The sequence below is a fragment of the Grus americana genome, chromosome 3 (genome assembly GCF_028858705.1).
Source record: "Grus americana isolate bGruAme1 chromosome 3, bGruAme1.mat, whole genome shotgun sequence".
In the NCBI taxonomy this organism is placed as follows: domain Eukaryota; kingdom Metazoa; phylum Chordata; class Aves; order Gruiformes; family Gruidae; genus Grus; species Grus americana.
Genome location: NC_072854.1, coordinates 81494556 through 81519553, shown reverse-complemented (window position 1 = coordinate 81519553; position 24998 = coordinate 81494556). Strand labels below are relative to the sequence as shown.

The 24998-nt window shown below is 39.0% G+C and overlaps 1 protein-coding gene across 11 annotated transcripts in view; it reads right to left on the bottom strand.

Moving 5' to 3' along the window:
• The window catches only part of DISC1 (DISC1 scaffold protein), a 208207-nt gene that overhangs the window by 17187 nt on the left and 166022 nt on the right, over positions 1-24998 (bottom strand). For 10 of the 11 annotated variants that reach the window (XM_054821736.1, XM_054821746.1, XM_054821745.1 and 7 more), the window contains 2 exons: positions 8852-9095; positions 3092-3136 (listed from right to left, as the gene is read on the bottom strand). In XM_054821736.1, coding sequence (XP_054677711.1) covers positions 3092-3136; positions 8852-9095 — 289 coding nt within the window. The remainder of the gene's footprint in view (positions 1-3091; positions 3137-8851; positions 9096-24998) is intronic. The other variant, XM_054821737.1, reaches the window with a different exon arrangement.

Here is a 24998-nt window from a genome sequence, read left to right as displayed (position 1 = left end):
CTCATGTCATTATTTTCTTATTCACCTTTCCTACTAGAAGACACACATGCTTGCTTTCACCTATCCCTTACATACAGCTTATCCCTGAACTCCCTGGCCATTTCACATGTGTCTTGTTTATTGTAGCTTAGTGTGTTCAGTGGTCTTGCTGGTTCACTCTTACACCGTGCAGTACCCTTTCAGGCTCATCCTTAGGAACTTTTTTGTCCTTTCTTTTCAAAATTATTTTGGGTCACTGAAGAGTTGCAGTCTGTTACTGTATTTGCTCTTTTCTGCACCAAAAGAAGATGGTGCTGTGCTACAAACATGATGTCTTCTGAAGGGTACCAAAATTCATCTGCTGATTCCTCCTCCTACAGATTTTGTCCCACAGAAGCTCACCTGTTGTTTCCTTGACTTTGTTTAGGTCAGTTTTTCTTTCATGGAGGTGGTTATCCGCTTTTCTCAGAAAAGGGATCAAGGTTGTTTCCCAATTACTTTTGCTCTTATCACCCTCCACTTAGAGGCTTCTAGCTTGTTCCATCAGCCTGTTTATGTACATTTAGGAGACTGCAGCACTACAACACACTCCTCAGTTTCTCATATGCAACAATTCAGACATAAAGCTTTCCCAACAGCTGTTTTGCAACTGTGACCTACCTCCTCCCCACCATCACACACTCTTCCCACGTTCCCTTTGCTGCACTGATCCCCTTTCCTCCTCTGCAGGGATACAACAACACATGGGAGTGCTAAATGACTCATCAAAATTACAGCCCGATGTTGGCAATTCTTCCCCTCATGTATCTTCCATTACAGCTATAGAGGAGTGTCCTTGGAAAAGCATCTACGCAGAAATAGAGCTTTCCACTGCCTTCCAGCACCCTGCTGTGGTCTGGGTGACAGCAGTCTTTCCATTTTCATCTCTAGTAGACTGAAGATCTTCCCTGAGCACAGACTTCCTAAAATGAGTGTGCACTGGGACAATTCCAGTTCCTGCTGTGGGAGGATGAGGCTACTTTCTGACTTACCAATAAAAATTCAGAATGGGCCAAGACTTGGAAAAGAAACAAAAGCACCAAACTGTTTTCTAGTGTCCACACCCTGCTGTGCTAGGAGTCAGCATAGCTGGTATCATTTATAGGTGGTTCCCAGTATTGTTCACTCCCAATCTCTGCTCTCGAGTCACTAAGATGCAACAATCTGGAATGACTACTGGGGTGCTCTCCTGCAGGCAGCGGGGAGACTGACGAGAGTGGATTGGGGACCAGAGCATCAAAGGAACATATAGGCAAAGCCTTGACGTGGTACAGGGTGCTGACAGTTTCATAGAGCTTTTAGAGAGCTGTCTACAAGTCAACATCAATCCAGCTGTGGCTGTGTGGTAGAGCTTGCCTTGCTAGCAAATTTCCATTTCCTTTATTTGTATTGTTGCTCTCTATTCTCTTTATGCATTTTGTTTCCTCGAAACTTCAAAAGGGCAAAACTCCTCTGCTTCTGAGGACTCTAAGATATTAAGCTCTTGGTGAATGCTTCTACAGTGGCAGCTCTCTGTGCCTGTGAGCTCTGGTGCATCTGTAAACCCAGCACACACATCACACTCACACGCTCTGGGCACATCTGCTAAGCAAAAGAACAACTTCAGTCAAGGGCTGGGCTGTGCTATAGCTATCAGTGCAGATCACCGCTGGACACAAGCATGCTGTTGTACTCTCGCTTGCTTTGGTCCAGACCACATGCAATTTTTAGTTTCCAGCAAATATTCTGCTGTCTTGGCAGCTATCACTACCAACGTGCCCTCGGTATTTTGTCCTGCTGGCAGTAGGGCTTTTTGCTACCTTTATCCCGTGGGACTACCCGCCCCTATTTCATGTCATCTCTGCACACAAGCACCTGCACAGTTTTGCTTTAATTCACAGCAAAGTTCACTGATAAGAAAGGCTATTTGCATTTTCTGCAAAGTTCACCTTCACTCTCAAGGCTTCCTGTTTTTATTTATGCTGAACTCACACACAGCCAAGCAGTCTATCCTAGGTGTGCTCTCATGTCACACTCTCCTTGTACACAAGGTCAACAATCTGACTTCGGTCTCGCGGTTACATTATCTTTCCTGGAGCATTTCAGCTGCTCCACAGTCTTTGGATTCATTGGTGGGAATCCAAAGAAACGCCTCATCTGAATACTCATCTCAAAATGCAATTTTTTATTTATTTACTTAATATTTGCTTGGCTGAGCACTTGTCACTTGTACTTGACAGGTGGCATGTATGCTGTTATGGAAGGTGAGCTGGGGGTTACCTACCCGTGTAATTAATTTGCTGGCTGGACACAATGCTTGGATACTAAATTTCCCTAATAAGTAAGTTGCAGCCCAAGGCATACCGATATAAAAATGGACCAGACTGAATCAGTACAGCTCTTAGAACCAGTATAACTCTGCTTACACATATATTATCTAACCTCTTAGTTTGTATGTAGACAGATTTTTGTGTGTAAGCAGATTTTTCTCATCACTTACTCTCACAGGAAATGCATCTCATGTTACTCAATTATCCCAGACTTTCTTAAATATATAGACGAGGATGTCACATCTTTTTATTTATGAAAACAGTGCAAAATGACAAATATGCAGTATTTTTATTCAGATGGAATTCCTATTACCCTGTATTCTGCTGCAGTATGCTTTTATACCTCAAAAGTAAATTCAAAGGTATTTTGAGTGGTACAGAAGGAAATAAGTAAAGCATCATGATTTTGTTCCATTCTTAAGCATCATTACAGTGCTACAGTGAGGTTGGCTAAATAATATCGGTCCTGCTTTTCCCCAACACATTCATCCTGCTGTTGGTATGTATTAAAAGCACTAGCACAGGATTTAACTAGAAACTTCCTGAAATACACCACAATTTTGCCATTATCTTCAATAGAAAAAACAAAACAAAACAAAACAGACCCACTCTGGTTGTGCCTGTGTTGCTTTTCTTAAGTGCTCACACACTCTGGCCGTTTTTACCCAAAGGTAATACTACAAAAACAAATGTCATTAGTTCTAATTGAGACCCAGAGACGTCTGTACAATATCACCACTTTATACTGCCTAGAAAACACTTACCTCAGATAAATGACCCTCTGCTCCAAATGAAATGTCTTCCATAACCTGTTAGAGATAAATTCTTAAGTATACAGTAGATACATGCTATATAAACAGTAAGATTTCAATGGAACTTATAAAAACCATATAGCACATTAAAAAGTTATATAAGCTGAACAATTACATCATTTTGCTTCACATGCATGAAACATTTCAATTCCATTTATAATGGAGCAGTGGCAGCCACCCAATATTTAAAGCTAAATTTGAATACATTTTATTAAAGCCTGCCTTTGGCTTCCCAGTTAAAACCCACAAGGAATACTGCCTTTAAAACTGAAGGACTAACTATAGATTGAAATAGACTTTTCTATCAAGCTTTATGGATCTATAAACCATTCAAGAGTCTACAGAAATTTTTTTGGCAGAAACCCTGTAAATGATTTTGGGTAGGAAAAACGAGACATCCCCCTGATGTTTTGTATTGGTAACACATGCTATCTATAGCCAGTTCCTCTTTCAAAACTTGCTTCATCTGTAAAGTCTAACAGAAATTAGCCAACATTTCATTGATTGGCTGAGCAAAGAAATTTGATGTTAATATTATTGGAAAATCATTAATACTTATCACACGTAACAGTATTGATAATCTTTAAATAAACTGAGATAGGCATATTACTTTGGTAGGGCAATCCTTAATATCACAGGTATGTGCATATATATATATATAAAAAATAAAATACAAAATCATTACTCTGACATAAGATCATTATTATTACTGGGTACTATTTTCAGTAATCTACCTGAAAAGAGGTTGCTTAGATTTCTTTTACCAGTAATATTAATTTTCTGATTATATTTTTACTGCACAATACACTTAAGCTTTAAGCTTACTGAGATGCTACGATCTCTAGCTAAGGAGTTAGCATTTCTACCAGTAGATACTGCACAACAGCATCACGGGCAGCTAAAGGGTAGCTTACTGCACAACGATGATGATCTGATCATTGTGTACAGGCCAGCTGCCTGTTGCCACAGAAATCCTTTCCAGCTTGGATTAAAACAAAAAACACTCAAACGTTGACTTTCACTTATGCTTAATGCTGACATTTAAAAGGAAGATTAAATTTAAAGTTTCCAAATTATTTTTGAAGCTCTACAAATACAATGTTTAATTAAAACTCAAATGAAGGCACAGTTTATTTAGCTTTCTAAAGGCTTTGTCCTTTAGACATTGCGCATTTGCCTCCTGGACCACAGGCTACCCCAATGCACAGTAATGAGTTACAGTCTGCTGACAGAGGCTTTCTTGGTGCTTGGTATTGCTAAATTCTGAAAAATTTGTGTTGTATCCTGTGATGACTTTTTTTAATGACAGACACCACATTAAATATTAATTATTATTTTTTCATGATTGTCCACTTAGTATCACTTAGAACATTCAGGATCTTAAATAAAAAAGGGAATCAAGCAAAGGCTTTCCAATTATAGAACATCTTTCCAACACCAGAGTGCTCTACAAAAGACCCCGAAACATCGGCCCAGATGGCAAAACTGAAGCGTGCAGAGATGAGGAAAAGACAGCAGCCCTTACTCTTACCCCTGCTCTCTGCTTCTTTTAGGGTGAAAAAGTGAGAAATGATCTACAAAGAATTCTGATGGGATAAGTACCAAAACCGCTGACTTACAAAAGGTAACACTACTGAATTTTGGATTTTACCTTGTAACTTTAATCCCCTCAATTTTCTTGAAATCTAGTAGGTGTTTCTTTCCTTCATAGTGATTAAGAGGGAGCACTGCACAGCATGCCAGATAGCAGAAGAAGAAGAAAAAAGGATAGGTCAGGAACTCAGGCCTGCAGGTGCACACATACTCATGGTCATCAAGCTACTTGGTGTTAGGGAGGTCCCAGCACACACACACCCACCTCTCAGTTATCATCGGTGTTTCTGGCGTTACAAAAAGGTTTTGCTTACACATACATTATCAACAAGCAACGAATAAAGCAAGATATCATAAGGAGTGGAACAAGCAAGCATTAATATCTGAAGAGAAATGAAATGTTACTGTATATTTTAGAAATCACCCAGATATGTATCTAACTATGTAATAATGATCATAGCGACTTCCACCTCACTCACATGTCACCTGGGCAAAATAATTTGCAGTCAGTTTAAAAGTATGGAACATTTCTAGGATAAAAACTAGAACCCATCTTTAATTCCTCAGAGACTTGGGAGAAAATCAAGCCCAATTAGTCACAAAAAGACAAACTGGAACTGCAATGATGGGGGCACCCTAATTTCATCAACATAGCTACCAGCTGAAGAGTACATGCTTACATGAAAATTCAAGAATCTCAAATACATTAGACAACAAGCTGACTTTGACATGATTGAGCCGAGTAATATTGTCCATAACTTTGCTTCAGCATTTTCTTAAAATACTATAATCTAATGAATTATCTGTAATTGAGAGGAGGATATCTTAATTTTTAAGTAACTCAGAGTGTTCCACAGGATGATTTTTGCTGGCCTCACTTTATTTAGTTTTGACCAAAAAAATTAGTAGTGATGTTTCAACAAGCTGAGCTGCCAAAGCATGCGATTGTCAGTGTTATAAAGGAAACCTGATTTACCAGATTATTTTGGGATGCCACAGTCTACCACATAAACAAACTGAGGGGAAAAAAAAAAAATCTGTATCGTCTTAGCAAACACAGTTACGAAGACTATAAAGTAACTGTTGACAGTTAATAAACCTGTGTTCACACATGACAGTAAAATATCTGAACTTTCAAAGAATTTGTACCTTATGTATTTTATACCAGAACACATCATATTTTATGATCTAGTGAGGATATTTAATTAAAAATTAAAAACAGCCCCTCTGCAAAAGCAGTATCTGAGGATCTAAGTGAAGGATTCTTTCCATTCATCTATTTTGCTTTTGTTATTGTTATGTGTCTTAGTTGTTTCTTTGTCTTCTAATGAAACCTATACAGTAAGATACAGTTATATGCAAGAAAACTGTACTTATAGTATACATCAGCAAAACCAATATCCACTCCACTGTAATACTTAGCCAGATATGACATGATAAATAACTGGAGAGCTTCGTTTATAGCATTTCACCATAAAGTAAATCAATCACCTGGGAATGAAATGTACCTTCCAAGGCATATATGCATACGTATGCTATTATCACCTTTTGCTATACCGTTTTGAAGCAAGTAATTCAGTAACCTCTAAATACAAAGAACACCACTCTTTCTTCTTGTTTCAGTGACCAACAGAAGAAAATAGTCATTCTAGAAACATGGCAACCACAAGATATTGCCCTCACAGGGACACCACAGCCTTGTTAAATAATATCAAGCCATGTATTTTGGCAAATACATGCTTTTCTATTAGGTATCCCCACTTGATGATAAATGGCTACAAAAAGGTTCACTACTAATGCACAACAAGTTTTTCCATAAAAGTCACATAAATGGCTAAATTTAAAAAAGCCACACCACTACTTTATTTTTTGCCACAAACACTAAATTATTTTTAAATAAAAAAATACAATACCCTATAACAGAGCACTTATATGCTACAGAAGTGGTTTGTCTTTCAACTAAGTCCGTTTACAAATCAAGACATACTCTCTCTTGCACTTCAACATGTTACAAATCATGCTAACTTCCAGTTTTTAAGTAACGCGTCAGGTTTTTTGTTTGTTTTTATATTCTGCCTTGTGATGAACTACTAGGAGATGTTAGGGAATGTTATGCTATAGCTCTTCGCTGTTAAGTTTAGATACAGCCTGTCACTCCTACTGAGATCACGCTTTACTACCTGAAGTGTACTTGTTTGGGTAAAACTTCTATACCTCACAACAAGGAAAACATGCCAGCTCCTGAAAGTATAGAAGCAAGCTGACCAACCCTAATCCCAGAACCATGATGGAATCTCTGTGTTGGGTTTTTTATGGTTGCAATGGGTTGCAGCTGTCACTGATGCACAACTTTGCCTCAATGGTCAAAGCTGCAGGCAGCACTGAAGCAGATGAAGGCTAGTCAAGTAAGCTGTGATGAAATAGCTGTGGTGTTCAACTCTTTCTAGAAGCTGGAAAACAAATTAACGTTCTTATAAAAAGAAGCAGTTTTGTTATTTTCTTTAGAGTTTGTCAGTCCTAGGAGCGCTGCAGGAATAGATGAAGGAATACCTCCACAGTTCCTTCACTGATGGACATTTTCACATGTATATATACATATCGGTTTCTGAATGGACTTTGGCACATTCTTAAAATGGAGTTTATTCAGGACACCAGGACAGGCAGATCTCAGGCAAAGGCATTTATACCACAAAGCTTAAGCACCTAGACGAAGAGCTGAAGTCTCCCTAAGTTCCCTCTATGACTGATAGAGACAAAGAGGAAATTATCAAAAAAGAACGTTCAAAAGGAAGAGCTTAACGGAAGCACTGCAAATACGCTTTCCTCTTCCATTATACATATGGGCAACCTGTCCCTCTGAGTCCTGCCACCTCTCTCCAGAACCAGAAGTCACCTCACTTCAGTTGCCTAGATGTCATTCTAAGGTAGCAATGCTGATTTTCAGGGAAACAACCTGGACTGGCAGGGGTGAAATAGGTGATCATCTACAGCACAGATCTCAAGAGTGCTACAGAAACAGTCACAAAACCCCAAACCCTCCAGAGCTTCTCAGCTGCACTTTTGAAAGAGGAGTGCAGCTTTCCCTAACCAACAGAACTGCTCATATTACTTCAGCGGACTCATCAGGGAAACGATGGGGGAAGAGCAGGAGGGGGGAAAAAAAAAAAAGCCACAGCTGACCATTTCCGATAAAGATACTTCCTATGTGGAGTCAGTCCATAAACTGTTTTCCCTAGGAAAAGGCTGCAACTACTATTGAAGCCTAATTTAAAAACAGACTTTTACTAACAAGAGGAGATTTTACAGTAAGGCAAGGGCCTGCTTTCCACTAAGTCTCAGCCAGTATAAATGCAAAATTAGGCATCAGCTTTCATTGTAACACACAGTTCAAGGGCTCTTAACACCAGGTGCAAGTAAGCACACAATTTTTGTCAACCAAATTCCAAAGTAATAAAACTGACAACTCCTGTTGGAGGGTTTTTTGTCACAGTGGTGCTGTTGGGTGATGAAGCTTTTTAACAGCTTGTTTACCTTGGCAGTGCAGTTAAAAGATTATGAGGTAGCTGTACATTTTTAAGCAAGAATGGCATTCCAGAGCAGAACAGAAAAACTTAAAAGAAATCTGTGAAAACCTTTAAGCCTCATGATTTTTTCCTCCTTTTAATATTTGTTGGATGCTGGAAGCCTACCAGCATCTGAGCTAGGAAGCCTTTGACCATTTCACTAGGGAAGGAAAACTTACTCTCTCCCCACTTCAGTTAACATAGATCCAGGCTAGCAAGTCAGCAGAATTAACTCAGAGGGAAACTCATCAGTGAGATGAGGAACAGCTGATAATTTGTGTTAAATACTTAATCGTTTTTCCTTTAAATCCTTATGTACATTCTGTATTCACTGCCTGAATAATTTCCACATTTTAAAAAGACTGATGGTGAAAGGAAAAAAGGGTTGAAAAGCTTCTGAGAAGCTAATAAGCTATTTTATTCATGTCCCAGATTGGAGGCCAGATGTTAAGTTCATACTTAACCTGCCCTGCTAACCCGTCACCCAGATTCAACTCCTCTCAAAAGGAACACCAGCAGTATTGCTTGAAATGCAGCTGTAAAATATTTCAGTTACCTCTTTTAGCTCACTGTGTTTGGGGCAGGGAACAGTGCCCCGCTCTGTGCCCTTTGAAAAGTGACTTTCTTTTCTTTTTTCAGAATCGGATGGGCCATCAGCAGTCATCTCCATCTCATCCATTTGGTTCTCCTCTTCCTCAAAACCACAGCAACTGGTTTCTTTCAGTTGAAACCCTCGGATCAACAGCTGACAGGCCTCCAAGTCAGCTTCCCACACTCTTTGGAGCAGCTGGCTCCCGCAGCTGAAATAAAAGCCAAAAGAAAATAAAATTGCAGTTCAGGGAGAATAGTTGCTATTTCAAGTAACTTTTGGGCTGACTGGTTATTATTAGATAGGAAAATAAAAACAATGAAAAAACAACAGCAGCTCAAATACTTCCACAGAGATAACACAAGCTATTTCAAAGTGAAACACAGTAAAATTATGGCCCCATTACATAGCCAATACCATAAAAAAGCCCTTGTGCTAAGATGTTGTTTCCGGCTGTACAGCGTACACTGGCTGCATGTGACCTTCTCCTGATCGGATGCAAGTCCAGGGGTCTTGCGATCACAATCAGAGCTTCCTTCATGCTATCAGATACACAGGCCTGTCACCCTAAAAGCAGCCATGTGGTTTTCCTGAATTTGATGTAGAAGATCATGTACGAACAATCACACTATTTACTGCATTAAATCAGCTCTAATTTTTGGAAAATAGGAACACTAAATGTCTTGTTAGACTGAAATGTGCTGGCTTCAACTCTAGTGAATCAGATTAAACTATAATACTCTTCCTTTCCTTCAGTCTTACACTTTTGAGTGTTGTCCTTATTACTCACTAATGTGCTTTGGTTTTTTTCCACCTTGTAATCACACCAAAGAAAAAACAAAAGTATTAGTAAATTCAAAATACCAAATTTCTTCATACTTTCACTCCATTGATCATCTCTCAGAGATGTCCACGTATGTTACAAATACCGCTTCTGAGATCCGTCCAATAGATATTTTCACCTACAGTAAATGGGAAGGGAATTCTAGCCACAGACAGTTTTTCAGAACAAGACACTGAATATTAACATCCCACTTGCTCATAAGAGATGTGGTCATATCTCCATTTAATACACGTTGTCTCTAAGGAACCAAAAGATTAGGCTGCCTGCTAAAATACAACAGATCAGTGGCAGAGCCTGGGATGGGACTCAGAAGCGCCAATTCCCATGGCAATACACGCTTCCAGACAGATTTGAATGCTAATATCTAATAACCGCAATATTTTTTTTTCACAGTGCTTTTCAAATTATATCATTTTCTATATAACTGTAAGCAATTATAAGTGACTAAAAGAAAGAAAATAACTATTTGATTTTAACTTTTCTGACTAAATTAAATACCAGCCTATCTTTTATTCTAAACGACGGATAAAGGAGCCTGCACTGCTCGCAATGAATTCATTAATCTAACAAAGGTGCATTTTTAACTCTACAAGACGCCAAGCTGTAAAATTGAGACTGAGAGCAAAATTAAGCTCCGGCAGTTGAGCTATTTGATCTGTGCTTAGAGACAGTATATATGTTCGTTGAAGGCAGAATGCAGCATGAGGTCCACAAATTGGTCTCCCCCAAGGAGTTCAGAGTATCACTCTAATTAGAAAGGGGAAAAAAGAAAATCTTCACTGGATTACACTTCTGTGTTCCATCCAGGTGGCACTTACCAAGCCAGAAAAATAAAATAACCCCCCTCTGTTTCTCTACTTGTCAGTCACATCATCATGGTTACACAGTCAAAACATTTCCCTACAGATATACATAAATCCATTTACTTGTTTTTTGAAAAAGTTTGTTTGCAGCTATATATGGCTTCTTATTAAAGGCTCAGAAAATACACTAGAGACCTAAATCATAATTTCCAGTGGATAGCTTGTTTTGGCTATTCAATTTAATGAAAAGCTCTATTGACAAAACTAGGGCAGAGATAGTGATGTATGTCATATTCACAGTGGAGAAGATGAATAGCATATATAAAAGTATAGTGTAATGGTGCTTGGGCTGTTGTTATTCAGCCATGACTCAGCTCATCAGTTACCATGCTTTTGATTACATCCAAGTTTTACATCCATTTTAGCAATCAGCAGTTACTGAACATACCACTAAGAGCTTGCTTTTATTTTAAGGACATCTTTGTTTTATCACTGTATCTATAAAACTCTGACACATCTTGGACTAAGATGCTAAGATGTTACACTGAACTTTTCAACTGAAATCAGAGAACACACATATACCTGGATATTCTTAATATACCTAAGCCCAAGGGCTCTGCATCTTTTAGTACATATTTTGAAATTCAGTGCTTAGAAGCATTTTTCAAACACTTTTTAAATGAAAATTATTTGAAAGCTGCAAATAGCTGACACAGAAACACATACTAAATAATTATTAAAAATTATGTTGTCACCATCATGCAAAAATCTTTAGCTTTTACATCAGGTGTAAAATCAAGCTCAACTGAATTTCAGAGTTTGGTTTGTTCCTGTTCAATCCACACTGAAAGTGCATTTGCATCTCCATAAAGCCAAAAGTATGTGGATGCCTGTACTGAGTACAGTGAGTTTTTTCAGGTATGCAACTTTTCAAAATGATGGATCGAGATTGGATCGGATTTTATATTATTCCTGTACTTATAAATATTTTATGATGTATCAACCTCTAGGTGTTATAGGCCTGTCTGTACATTACTGTCCAAGTAGTATATGTGGCAAGTTCAATGGAGGTGCCAAGAATAATTTGCTGGAATCCACAACAAATCACAAGCCATCAACCATTTATACAGACCCAGCGACAACAAAGCATACCTTAATCACCTGCTGATTGTGAACTTCCAAGTGCCAGAGTGCTCACAAGTCCAAAGCGCCAGACTTTGTACAAACACCAAGCAGATTACAATGATGGTCCTTTGCTCAGAAAGACTTTTAAGTTTAAAACAAGCAACAAGAGCTAGGATACAGATGAGGATGTTGAAAGAAACACTGAGACAACAGTGGACTGAACATAGCGCATTAGTTACAGTACAACAGCTTAATTACTTACATCAGTAACTAATTAGTCTAATCACTGCCAAGCACACTGAGGTATCACAGTGAATGAGCATTTTAAGGACTTGCAGGAGGCCAACAAAACAGGTCAGTGGATATCTAAGATCTCCATTGCTCCATGGAAGAAAGGCAAAAGATGCTAGTATAAAAACAGGGCAAGTGATAGATACCAATGTGGTTTAACATCTGTAGATGAAAGTCATTCTTTTGAGATTTAAAAAAAAAAAAAAAAAAAAAAAGACTGAGGAGGTGGTAAAAGATTGTGAACAGCCTTGACATTGAAGGTTAGTAGTTGTGTTTGATGTGACAGAACAGAGGGGACCAATAGAGAAAAGCAAACGAAGTGAAATTATCAGAAACACAGAATTAAAAAAAAGAGAGATAAAAAACAGTCATTGCAGTGGCAACAGCACTTGGAATGGATGAGACTAGGGCAAGACTGCTTTTGTCAAGTCATGGCCAGGGAAACGGATGTTGAAGTGAGATGCAAGACTCAACCCGAGTAATTTTTTAGCTGAATGGCTAGCTGGGACAGGTCTTATCTCAAGGATACTTTGCAGAAAGAATTTACAAGAGCAGGCCTAAGTTGACTTGAAGAATGGCTGAGATATCCACAGCAACAGAAAAGGACGCAGCAGGGAGAATTCTGGATTAGGTCAAGTTGATGATGATGAAAGAGCTGTCAGAGAAACAGAGCTGTTTATGGACAGGAGGAAATGAATGTGGAACAGAGAGGTTTATCCTTGAGTTCTCTTCATAAAGTGGCAATTGAAATAGTAATTGCAGATGCCTTTACCAAGTCTCAAGCAGTTTTCTAGCAAACAGCACCAGATACTGAGGGGTACCAGGAAACTAGAGGATATCTTCAATCTACGCATAATGTTGGGTGAAATTCATGTCAAGAGTCATATCCAGCAAGGATTCTCTCTCTCTCTTCCTTGAAGTCCAAAGAACATTGTTCCTCTGCCTTTTCACAAGATTCCCAGAGATACCAATGGGGGCTCTCTATGTAGCGCTCAGCACATTATTCTAAAACTATTTATAGTGCTAACTGGAACTATGGGAACATGACTTTCCTATTGAGGGCTCTGCATACGTACACAAGGCACATTCAGTTCCTGAACATTATAGCCTAAATGAAAACATCCCCATGTAAAAATAGCCCAAAGAAATTTACATTGAACACTATTTAAAAAACAAACCAAAATGAAGTCCCCCAAAAATCTCCTCAAAAGCCAATCGGAATCAACACGGGGAGATGCACTACTTGTAAGTCTCATCATCTCTAGTTTTTAGGAATGCCCCTTGGTGAGTGAATTGTTAAAAGTGGTTTATAACACCCTGAGGTCAACACTGTGTATTTATAGATGATGTTGGTTATTTTAAGGGAAATCCCTGTTAAGAAGCCACATCTTAAGATGTCTCTCGCCAAGAGAGCGAGACTGAAGGTAAAAGGCTACATAACAAGACATCTATTTAGAAACTGCATAAATGAAAGCTAACTCATGAGGGGACTCAAACCATCACTAAGAAGAAATACTCTAGACAACTTCCCTCTAATAGGTGAGCCACACTAAGGTGCAGATTCAGGAAAGCACGTACTTACCTTTTCCCAGTACCTGGCACACATGTTAACACTGCATTCACTGACCCTAAAGGCAGTTTTCTCTGACAAGGCGGCAAACGAAATGCAACAAAAATAGTCTGGCAGAAATAACAGGGATTTTCATTACAACAATTAAAATGACTGGAAAGTTTTGAGGCTTGCAGAAAATGGCAATGCAAATTAAAAGACTTGCTCTATATCCCCATTCTTTGTTGATCTATTGTACGAACTAGGGAAAGTTTCTTTATATTGTGGTCACTCACTTCTATTTATATTTTGCACCACAGGGAAGGAACCAGCTCTTCTTATGCTACATTTAGTTATGTCTTTGTGCCTTTTCTTAAGCCAACAGCCATGGAGTGAACAAAGGCAGCAAGTAAAAGAAAGTATGGAGTAATAATACTTAGAGGAAGGCAGGCAAGCATATTGCTTTCTTGTTAGCAGAAATCTACTCTGATTTGGTTTATCATATTCACAGTCACGCATTAATAGCCCTTCTTACATTTAACAAGTATTTACTACTTCAGGAATATGTTTTGGTTCTCTCCTTCATAAAAAACAGTTTCCAACCTAATCTGTTCTTGATCTTTAACCTCAGCTGTTATATTTTAACATGCCTACAACCAATCTGTTGAACAAACCAAGGACTACAATGTTCCTATCAGTGGGTCACACCAGGCTCTAAGGAGAGGGAGACAGATAAATAACTTTATTTTCCCCGTCTGGCCGGTGTGCAATGGCAGACTGATAAGGGAGAAGGTACAGCTAGGGCTCATCACATTGTAGCTCTCAGCTGACGAACATAAGAGAGAGAAGAAAGAAGGTGCAGGAAAAGGGACAAAGAAAACCTGGACTCTGCCCAAACAGCAAAACTTGGTTTTTGCCTTGGCCTGTGCACTAGAAAGTTACCTTTTCTAAACACCTGAAATCAAAATCTTTTATTTTTTTCTTCTTGCAAGTCCTTCTAATACTATAAACCCCTTCATACAACCTCAATTTCACAATTCAATTCCTTGCATTGTGTCTCTTCTCTCCAATCTCCTCAGGAGCTGAAAATCTCATTAATTGACTTCATATTGTTCCGATTGTGTGGTTGTCCCCCAGTGTAAGAGACATTCTTCCTACGCCCTTATTTCAAAGCTCACTGACAATGCTCGTTTGCTGTTCAGCACTATTATTGCACTTCTCCATGCAAAAACAAGACTCACTCCCAGAAGGCCAGGAGACTCCACGCTGCCCTGTCAGATGACAATCTGCTCTAACACCTACCTTGGAGACTAGCTAGAACTCCTAGGCAAAGTCTGAAGCTTGCAGTACTTTTCTCTGGCACAAGCAACTTGCTCCTCTGACCTTGCCTTCTCCCTTATAAAACATACAATATCTAGAAAACAAGTAGTTGATGGTCTTTAAATGTAATGTTTGACCTACCGGAGAGTACTCGGGACCAGAACCACAAGAGCCCAAGAAAGCAATCCTCACAATCCGCATCTAACTTCTAGACTCCTTCCCTGCCGCTATTTTCCTCCCTCGCTCTGTGCTGTTACCTAGCAGGTAACGCTGCCCTTTTGTTACCTGTGGTAGCTCCAGGTAGTGTCTTCAGATGAAGATCCTATGAAAGACTGTGCACAGAATAAGAGTAAGCTGAGAACATCTAAATCACATGTTATGTTTATATGTACTATGTTCTATTTGTACACAAATTTAATTGCATTTTTTCATCCTCATGTGAAGGACTTCATGGAATGTGAAGATGGATGGACAAATGTGAAGATGTATATGTATGAAGGAAATAAGCCTTTTTAACTTGAATAAATACTTTCCTTTTAACATAATGGTAGTGACACTGGAGCAAAAATCAATGTACCATGTAACTATTATATATTTCACAGTGCTACAAAATGAGGGACAGAGTTTTCAAATGTGCATACAAAATTGTCAAAACAGGGTAAACAAAGGGGAGTGTAGGCAGTTTCCTACTTTGCATTTGTAGCTGAATGATTTCTATCAGCAGCTGAGACACATTATTGAGAATACAGATTTTAGTGTAGAAGACAAATTGTGCATTAGGAGGGAAGGCTGGAGGCGAACCACTGTCCAGGACCAACTGCAAGTGGAACCAGCTCATCTGATCTTCTTCCAGAACTCCCTTTTTCTTTCTAGTACTGTAGATTTTGATTTAATGAAGTATTATGTTTTACAGCAAATAACTGTATGTTAACAAAGTGATGAACTAGACATAAGTTGTACCCTCTCCCATAAATTCCACTCGGCATCCACAAACATAAAGAAAATCAAAATTATATGTAACACGTCAAAATATTTCTCACGTGAATATTCATTACGTTCTCACACTAATATTTGAAATCAGTTTGGGGCATTTTATACATATGCATAATGAGGTTACACCACCAATTCCATAAATTGTATAATAAAGAAAAAAATGGATAAACACATTCTATTATGATGGATGGATTCTAAGATTCCTAAGGAATTTTCTCAGACCTTTCAAACGCTATTAACTTGAACTGACCTCATAAAACATTTTTAGAAAAATTCCTTCCCAGAATTTTTCATAGAAAGAGGCTAATAACAACAAATAAGAAATAATACTCATGTAAAAACACATGGCCTCTCACAGTGATCTGAGTAAACAGAAAAACATAAATATCTAAGAGTATTTTCTGCCAAATGTTTTAAAAAAAAAATTAGTCTATCAGCTACACTCATTATCCACAAATTCTTCCACTCAGTAAAGCATTACCTATTGCATCCAGGATACTGAAGGATTAAAATCTAAACTGAAATCTAAAAACAATCTGTGAAGAATCATGACATCTTTCCCTTGCCTGATATCAGCATCTTAAGGACAGAACTACCACCTTGTATTTTATGTGAAATGTACATATTTTATACCGGCTTTTTCTTTTCTTGAAAGGCCTGTTCAAAACATGGAGGAAGAACAATTTTTCTAGTGCTTAAAACCAATAATGGACATTTAATTAGTGTTATTAAAAAACAAGATACCACACAATACTGAACAATATTTTTGTCGTTTTCTCTTCAATCCTCCAGCCATTTATTTTACCCGGCACAAAACTTTAATCACGGCCTGTCATCTTTCTATCAATATTCAATGTCACTGTGTTATACTTAAATTATCTCCACTGGAAACACAAAGTGATAGACTGCTGCAGCTGATGGTTTTCACTTTGATTCTTAATGCAAGGTGGATGCGGGAATGGGATCGACACGTCGAATGCAGGAAATTAAGTAATTTACAAGGGAACAAGGAAGGCACCTTGTAGTAAGAATTTACTACTCAATTTTGTCCCTACATTTACTGTACAGTTTATTTTTACTATATTAACTAATCTATAATGTAAAAATTTACTACCTGCTTTCAGGGCTATTTATTTCTCTTTAAAAAAAAGGAATAGAGTAATGGTCCTCTGCCCCTACCCTCCCTGAAACATCTATTATAAATAATCTATTCCAAGAGTAAAAAACTTAACTTTGATAGATGAGGAGAAAGCTACCAGGGAATTCTTCTTATTAAGCAGTCCACATAAAGCCAGGTTCTCAACCCCAGTTTATCATTCACCTCATTCATAATCTGATAAAGCACCTTCAAGTTTGGTACTAACACTGATAACTCAGTCTGCATCCCGCTTACCTTTGGCTCCTGCAATAACAGCAAAGCCCCACAATGTCATTAAACAGTTGGGTTGGTTTTGGAGTTTTTTTACTGGATGGGAATTGCTGGAATGAGATTTTTTTTTTTTTTTGCACTATTTAATATTAGATCCCAAATCAGCTTTAAAGGAGAGGCATGAATTAGGCACTGATTTTGGAAAGCATTCATCTCAGGACCTGTGTATTCATCTAAGCTCTGCTCAAACAGTTGAGCTGTTGTACAAGCCTAAATACTTTCCTGAGCTTGAACCCCACAAAGGATTTAACTTCTAGTGACTTCCAGTGAAATTGAAGCAATTAAACAGCTTTCAAAGTCACAACCAATTCTAATCCAAGAAAACGCGTTTGTTTCCAAAAGCATGGCGCAGGAAGAAAGCGCAGCATTTGCACTGAGGCCACATTCTCAGCTGCCGTGAATCTGCACTGCTGCAATAGCAGCAATGGCTATTTATACTAAGAGAAGAATGTGTTCTTATCGCAAAGTAATTAGAGTAATGAGCCCGATATCTTATTGTTTATTACAGTCTCTGACCACAAGTGTTAGGAAGCATATAGAAGGAATTTACAATTCTCCCACCATTTTTATTCACCTCTGTTCTCTGATATAGAATTCAACAGTTTATAATATATTCCCCTCTCTGAAAGCATAACAGATTTAGACTTTCAGTGTCAAGTGAATTTGGGAATATGAATCATCCTGTGTACTACTGACTGAGCAGGAATTAAGCATACATAACAATTAAAACCAGCAGGACAAAGAAATGCCCTTTTAGAAGGGATACAATTGGGAGAGATGATATATTGTCATCATGTGGGAACGTACCTTGAAATTCAACCTTTGTAACCAGGAAGACACACCTGGAAAAACAAGAGTGTTGGCCAAACACTGATGTCAATAGCCGCGTACTTACGGAGTTCCTTTGAAATATCCGAGGGCACGATATGACCCATTGTGGTTGCAGAGTCAAATACGGTCAGGAGCCAAATGCTGTTCTGGCTCAAAACAAGCAAGAGAGAAAGGACAGGGTCTACAGATCCTCCCTGGTTGGAGCCTGGTAGCTACAATAAACCCTGGCTGCTGTGTGCTGCCAATGAAAGCGTGCTGCTGGCTTCCTGGGGCTGCATGTCTTCCCAAACGGGCAGAGAAGGTTCCCAGCAGTAAGCACAAAGTAATGAATGCTTCCAAATGCTAGCATGAAAGACAGTCCCAGTTGCACGCAAGATAGAGCTATCCTACATCTTCATACTCAGGCTATGCAGGTGATGATACTTTATTTATTTTCTACTCATTTAATTATCATGATGCTTATATCTAATGGGCCAATGAGGACTTTGTGCAAAGTATTGTCCAAACAGGGACAGGAAAATTTAGCAGCACTGCTGAACAGCAGGCAGATGACATCAGACATCCACCCTCATCTTCCTTGATCACTCTACATCCATTACTACTATTGATGGCTATCCTGCTCAAGAGAGATGACAAAGCATCTAAGAAATGCACAAACTGGTTTCAAGTCCTGTCTTCACGGATGTACGCAAAAACAGTAGCAGTAGGAAAATACACATCCACCTCTCAATAATTTTCTTGCCAAGTTCAGAAGGGATCAGGTCTTTCTCACTACATATATTCACCCACAGGCAAGGACCTGGTAAGAGAGCAAAAGCTTAACACCATGGACATAGCTGTGACAAACAGCTTTGCGCATCCCTCCCTCCCCTAACCACATCCCCACAACTAAGACAGGTAGAGATTTGCATGAAATCAGCTCACAGAGAAGACAACAGCAGGGCAGATCGAGCAAAGCACAGGTGATGCTGGTGGGCAAAGAGAAGCATTTTAAAGAGTTTACAGCCATGATGCACTCACCTTTTTCTCAGTAAAAATAAAAGACTGGAAACAGACTTCCATGAAATGACTGGAAACGGTCTCGTGCTTAAGTGGATGGTTTTTTATCAATTTTTCAAACTCAGTCCCTAGTTTCTAGAGTGCCTCTCACCTGACACTATGCTCTTACTAAACATCTGCAAATAACGCTAGCACCTCCTGTTGCAGATTTTCTCCATTATCTGGAAGTGATGACGAAACCACTGTCCTTTAGCTTGACAGAGTATCCAAAGGTCACTACTCAGGAGCTATAGCACACTGCAAATGCATCCTCATGTTGATGGTCTCAGACCTTACCTTCAAACATCCTCTGAAAATCCTAGGATGAGGTCAGTGGTTGAACGCTCTTTCTGAAGCACACTTGGAGCTGTGAGAAATATCTTACAGCCAAAGCATTTTTGCAGCGGAAATGGAAAACTATTACAAGTAAATCACCAAAGCTCATTGTATCAACCTGTCTTCCCTTCATTAATGCAAACATACATTTGCATAGATATCTACAACAAAAATAGTACAGGCTTCCAGGTCAAAAAGCCACGCAACCTACTCTCAGGGAAGAGGAAGCCAGTATGGCTGACATCAGTCATGTTAGACATTCACCATTCACAAAATGGGATCCTCTCCGCATTCACAAGTATCACTGACTAACAAACAAAAAAATTGATGAATATGAACTTCAAACTCTTAATAAATTTGATGTAATTCAATCAAATAGAAAGAGATGAGAAGACAAGGAAGAGCATAAGTGATTGAAAAAAAAATAAGGAAAACATTACTTCTGCTCCAAAATAGGGAAATTAGCACACCAAAGCAGGAAAGAGATGTAGAATTACTTATTCTGGACGAGGCAAGAGTTTGCAGCGGAGGGGACTACTGTGACATTAATGTTTCAGCAAAGTGTTGAACTCTAGCTTTGCAGGCATGACTGACCAGCACCAAACAACGCAGCGTAAGAAAAAGGCATACAGAATAAGAAAAAATCCTAACAAAATACACAATTACTAACCAGCTAGAGAGGTTGTAAACTTTCAGCACATTTGCTTTTTAAGAGCAATCCTTTCTGTTTTCAGAAGGGGAGACCCAGCCTCGCACTCTGATGATTTTTGCTATGCTAAGTATAAAATGAATGAAGACAAAGAGCCTGGAGGGAATGGGGATGGAGGGCAAGCTTTCCCATGAATAAGCAGCAAAATCCCCTGTCACCTTGTCTTTGCCAATGCTGCACACTAACTACTGAAGTTAATTCACTAACTTCAAAAAAGCCCTAGCCTGGATGAAACCTGAATTAATATGGACAGAGAGTTACTAAAGGCTGTGTAACCATGTGCTTTGCTTTTTCTAAAGCTTTAAGAGACACTGGAAACTGGCCCCAAATCTGACCTCCTTTCCCCCCCCCCCCCTCTAAAAAGATCTAGTTTCAATACTGAGATTAGATTTTGAAAGAACAGAGCTTTCCCCTACTTCTCATAAAACAGTACAGTCATGTGCCACAGTTCCCCCACCTCCCAATTAAAAAGGAAAAAAAGAAATCAATATTCGTGACTCAGCATCCCTGAACAGGCAAAATAGCAAAAAAAAAAAAAAAAAAGAAAAGAAAAAAAAAAGACAACAACAATTGCTAAGCTTGTAATTATCGTGTCCTTCTTTGATTCTGTCTCATATAGAAGCCAAACAGTAATTTAAAAATGTTCAGGGCATAATATATACCAAAACCACATTGGTGCAATACTAACTATCTACTAGGACTTAAAGTGGAAAAGTAAATTTTGTGTTATGTCCCCTTCCCCCAGACAAGTGCTGGACCCAAAAGCCTTCCCATTACATCCCCTCCTTTCTGCAAAAATCTCCCTCCACACCTTCAGCCCACAGGAATTAAAACAAAGTCCTTCTCCCCTTGCAGCAAGCATTCATCTTATCACTGCAGACAGCAAGATCCTTGCTACTGCCACAAAAGGCATAGTGGGTTCCATCAATACAATGATCTCTTATCTTGTGGAGGCCACAGACAGAAGCAATAGGGCTTTTTCTTTTTTATATGTTTTCTCACTTGGTGGAAGAAGCAGATTGTATTCTTTGCCCTCCTCCATTTTTACTGCTTGTGCAATGTGTGTTTCATCTATAGATGGGTATAAATATTAGTTCTGCCAGTGCTGAAAGACACAAGTTACAGGCTGGGAACCAAAAGTTGCGTGCTGGCACATGACATGAGTTTCTCTATCAAAGAATCTCCACTAGCACATGGCACCAGATCACCCAGAAGATGAAATGTGCACTGTTCTGCAGAGACATGATTACAAACTCTAATCTGCTGCACTTCCAGAGAAATTATTTCAGTTTCCCCCCACTGTGGGCATTAGCTACACTTTCTACATCCAGAAACAAAAGGAACAGCAAAGATTCTCCCTTTCCTCCAGACCCAGTTAATGTAGGCTAATCCACTTCCATGCAGCAATACCCGCAAATTTCTTGTGAGATTATTTAACTTTAAATTTACTAAGAACTTCCAAGATACTATATTCTATCAGGACATTGCAGACGTTTTCAAATATATTGCAAGTGATTGTGAAGACAATAAGAACATTTAATGAGAACCTGCACTGGGGTCATGCAGTCTAAGATATCTTGAAAAATAATCTGCTGTGTTTTAAAAGTGAGAATAGGTTTTCTGTGAATCAAGTGCATTCTTACTTTCCTACTATCCAACTCCCCCACCCCCATATACAGAGAGGAGATACACAAAAATAGGTGTGCTAAGGAATAAAGTTGGAAACGAAAGAAGGTAAGAATAAAATTTACAAAGCAGAAATGAGACAAGTGGAAGAAGGGAGATAGAGAAGCCACAATAAAGGAAAGACCAGGAGGAGAATCAGAAAGCCCTCTCTCTAAGAATGCTAACGTCAAGATAGAGCAATTAAAGAACAGCAAACAAGAAAGTACGCAAACATTTAAAGCAGATGGAAAAAAAAGAGATAGAGTAAGAAAGGACAGTTAAGTTTTTCTTCTTTGTTAATTGGATTCACCATTGTGAAAATTAAGTTTCCAAAATTATTAAAAACAGAGGATCTATCTCCCAAATAAGGCTGTGCCAATACAGCAACCAAAAAATCACCTGTAATTTATTAACCACCACACTTAGCAGTTTGCTTTTCATTATTCACAGCTCCTTTTATTCATGAATATTTTGAGCAAGTGAACTTTCCCTCACTACAATAGTACCAAAATAAAAGATCAGTAGGACAGTAAAAAAGCTTGAATACTGTTTCTGAATATCGAGTGGGAGCAACTCTACATATACATGCTGGTTTTGCAAATTTTACCCTCCCCTATAGAAATCTATTTAAAATGCTATTTTTGTTCACAAGTTCCTATGTTCTTGTTACCAGCTACACAGCTGAAGTGATAATCCTTCAATTCATGATGTCGTAACCTTTCCACAGCAAAGTAAGTGCTATGACATAAGTTGCTGTTTTCAGGCTGGAAAAGAATATCAGGAAAACATGAGCCTTTAAGAAACAATAATCCTGTTTTCATGACAGTGTCTCTCATGTAGACAGAAGAATGAGGTAACAGCAACAAAGCGAGTGTACTGTTCACAACAAGGAGAATTGATTCTCCGCAGTAAAGTCTTTGATCGTCTCCATGTGGGTTTGGTGACGCTGCAATGCTTTTTCAACATTACTGAACCCAGACAAGTTTTTTGTTGGCAGCAGTTGAAAGCTTTTTGGGAACCCATCAGTATGGTAAAACTACATAGTATGTTCAAAAGAGACTTTTTTACTCTAAAGAGCAGCAAACCACAGTTGAGACAGAGCACCTTCAGATGTCACAGAAGCATGCAAAAATGTCTTCCGGTTTTGTGAATTTGGTAAGTTATTTACCACATTCACCTTCAGTGGCATCAACTTCTAACCATGTTCCCAATTGTCACAATTTAAGATAGTCACACAGGGCCTCATCCTGCAGCCCATTGCTGCAAGGGCAGGCAACACAAGTGATCACACTTCAGGGAGATAAGGATCAAGCAATAGCTTGCAGTCACAGGCAAACAACACATTTTGGGAAACTACCCCTATAGAATCAATGTTGTATTAAAAAAAAAAATATATATTCCTAACCAGATGAGAAAGGGACCTATGCATCCACAAGGACACTCAGCCCTTCTAATGGGCTCTAAGACCAGCTTTAAAGACCAGTGTGCTGTGCTGTTGAGAGCATTTATACCCAGCTCAGCTCCCAAAAAACATTTCGGAAACCTAGTATGCTATAAAGGAGACTCAAGACACATGGAATGTAAAATAACAGGATGAATAACGGGAAGAGAATAACTGTTTTAAGACTGTTCATTTTCAAGTAAACTGGAATGTGATGTGGTGATAATTAATCCTGACTTGTCCTATGGCATGGAATTCTCAGGACATTGGAGGTCTTGTCTGAAGGAATGGAGCTCAGTGAAGACTACACATTCAAATGCATTAAAAACACTGCCTGCATGAGAAAACCACAAATTTCTGATGCAGATTGCATACATCTACCGGCAGCCTGAACCACCACATTGCAGCCACATTTGTTCAGAACTAGTCAAGCGACATTTCATTGAAACCGTTAAAAAAAAAAAAATCACAGATGCATGAGATCAGGTAAAACACACCTTGGGCTCAATTTCTGCTTTTTCAGTTGTCCTAAACACACACAATCCCCTTCATGCTTCAGAGAACAAGGAGCTGTGCAGGTGAGCACACCTTACATCAGGGTAAGACTCCACTGCATGGCCTCACTGCGCATCCAGGAGTTGGAAAAAAGCCACCATTAACATGAAAACAAACATTGTTGAACAGAAAATGAACCAAGACAAATAGCGAAAAAGAGTCAATTAAAGAAGAAAGGTTTTGCATACATTTGCAATGTTACCAGGTGCTGTATCATTCAACAATGGCAAGGCACAGTCATTGCAGTATTACATCTTACTAGCAGGCATATTTATATCTCCATTCTTGCAGAATAACACAGAAAATAGCTCAATAAAACACCTTTGTGTAATAGTCATCAGTTATTCTTGAACAATATTATTCCCCCAAAATAATTTCATGATTCCTATCTGGGAATTAGAAAAAGCAACTAAAAAGCCCTGGGTTTATGATGAATGGAAGTCACAGCATAATCTTTTGAGGCCTGGAGAACAGTACAATCACATTAAATTCCCTCAGCTCAAGAAATGTCATCTTTACATCAGCTGGTACAAAAAAATTGTTTCCAGCCTGAGGCAGTTATGATAAGGGATTTAGAAGCCATCACCATGTGGACCATGAGATATAAAGGAATGCATTGCCGCATATAAAGTGTCTGCTGCTCACAGTTTTGGAGCTAATGTTCTCACAGCTGTGTATGACTTAGACCAGCTGGGAAGAAGAAAAGGACTAAATGAGTCACTAGAAGGATCTCGTATTTTGTCTAACCTGCATTTAACACTCCTGCAGCAGAACTGGTGGTAAGCAAAATAAGATCAGATCATTATGCAGCAAGGGAAGGGGCCGTGCACTCTCTTGGAAGCGCAGCAGAAAACACATAGGCTTGGGGGGAGGTGGGCAAAGATGGCATTTCAGTCCTATCTGCGCACTCCTAAGATACCACCAGCAGCTGAAGAGGCCTCAGCACGACTGAGGTGGGTCACAGGTTACACAAAATTACCACAGCCATCTGGCACCCCCAAGCACGCCTGCGCTGCTGCATATACGAGAGGGAAAAGCTTTTGGAAAGCCTTACTCAGCAGCTGTAGCACAGCAGTTCTCCTCTAGCAGACACCAGGCTTTCCACACAATGACATATGGGACACTAACAGCCCAAGATGAAATCTTACCCTTACAGAAGATAAGAGTCTGCAGACGGCCACAGAA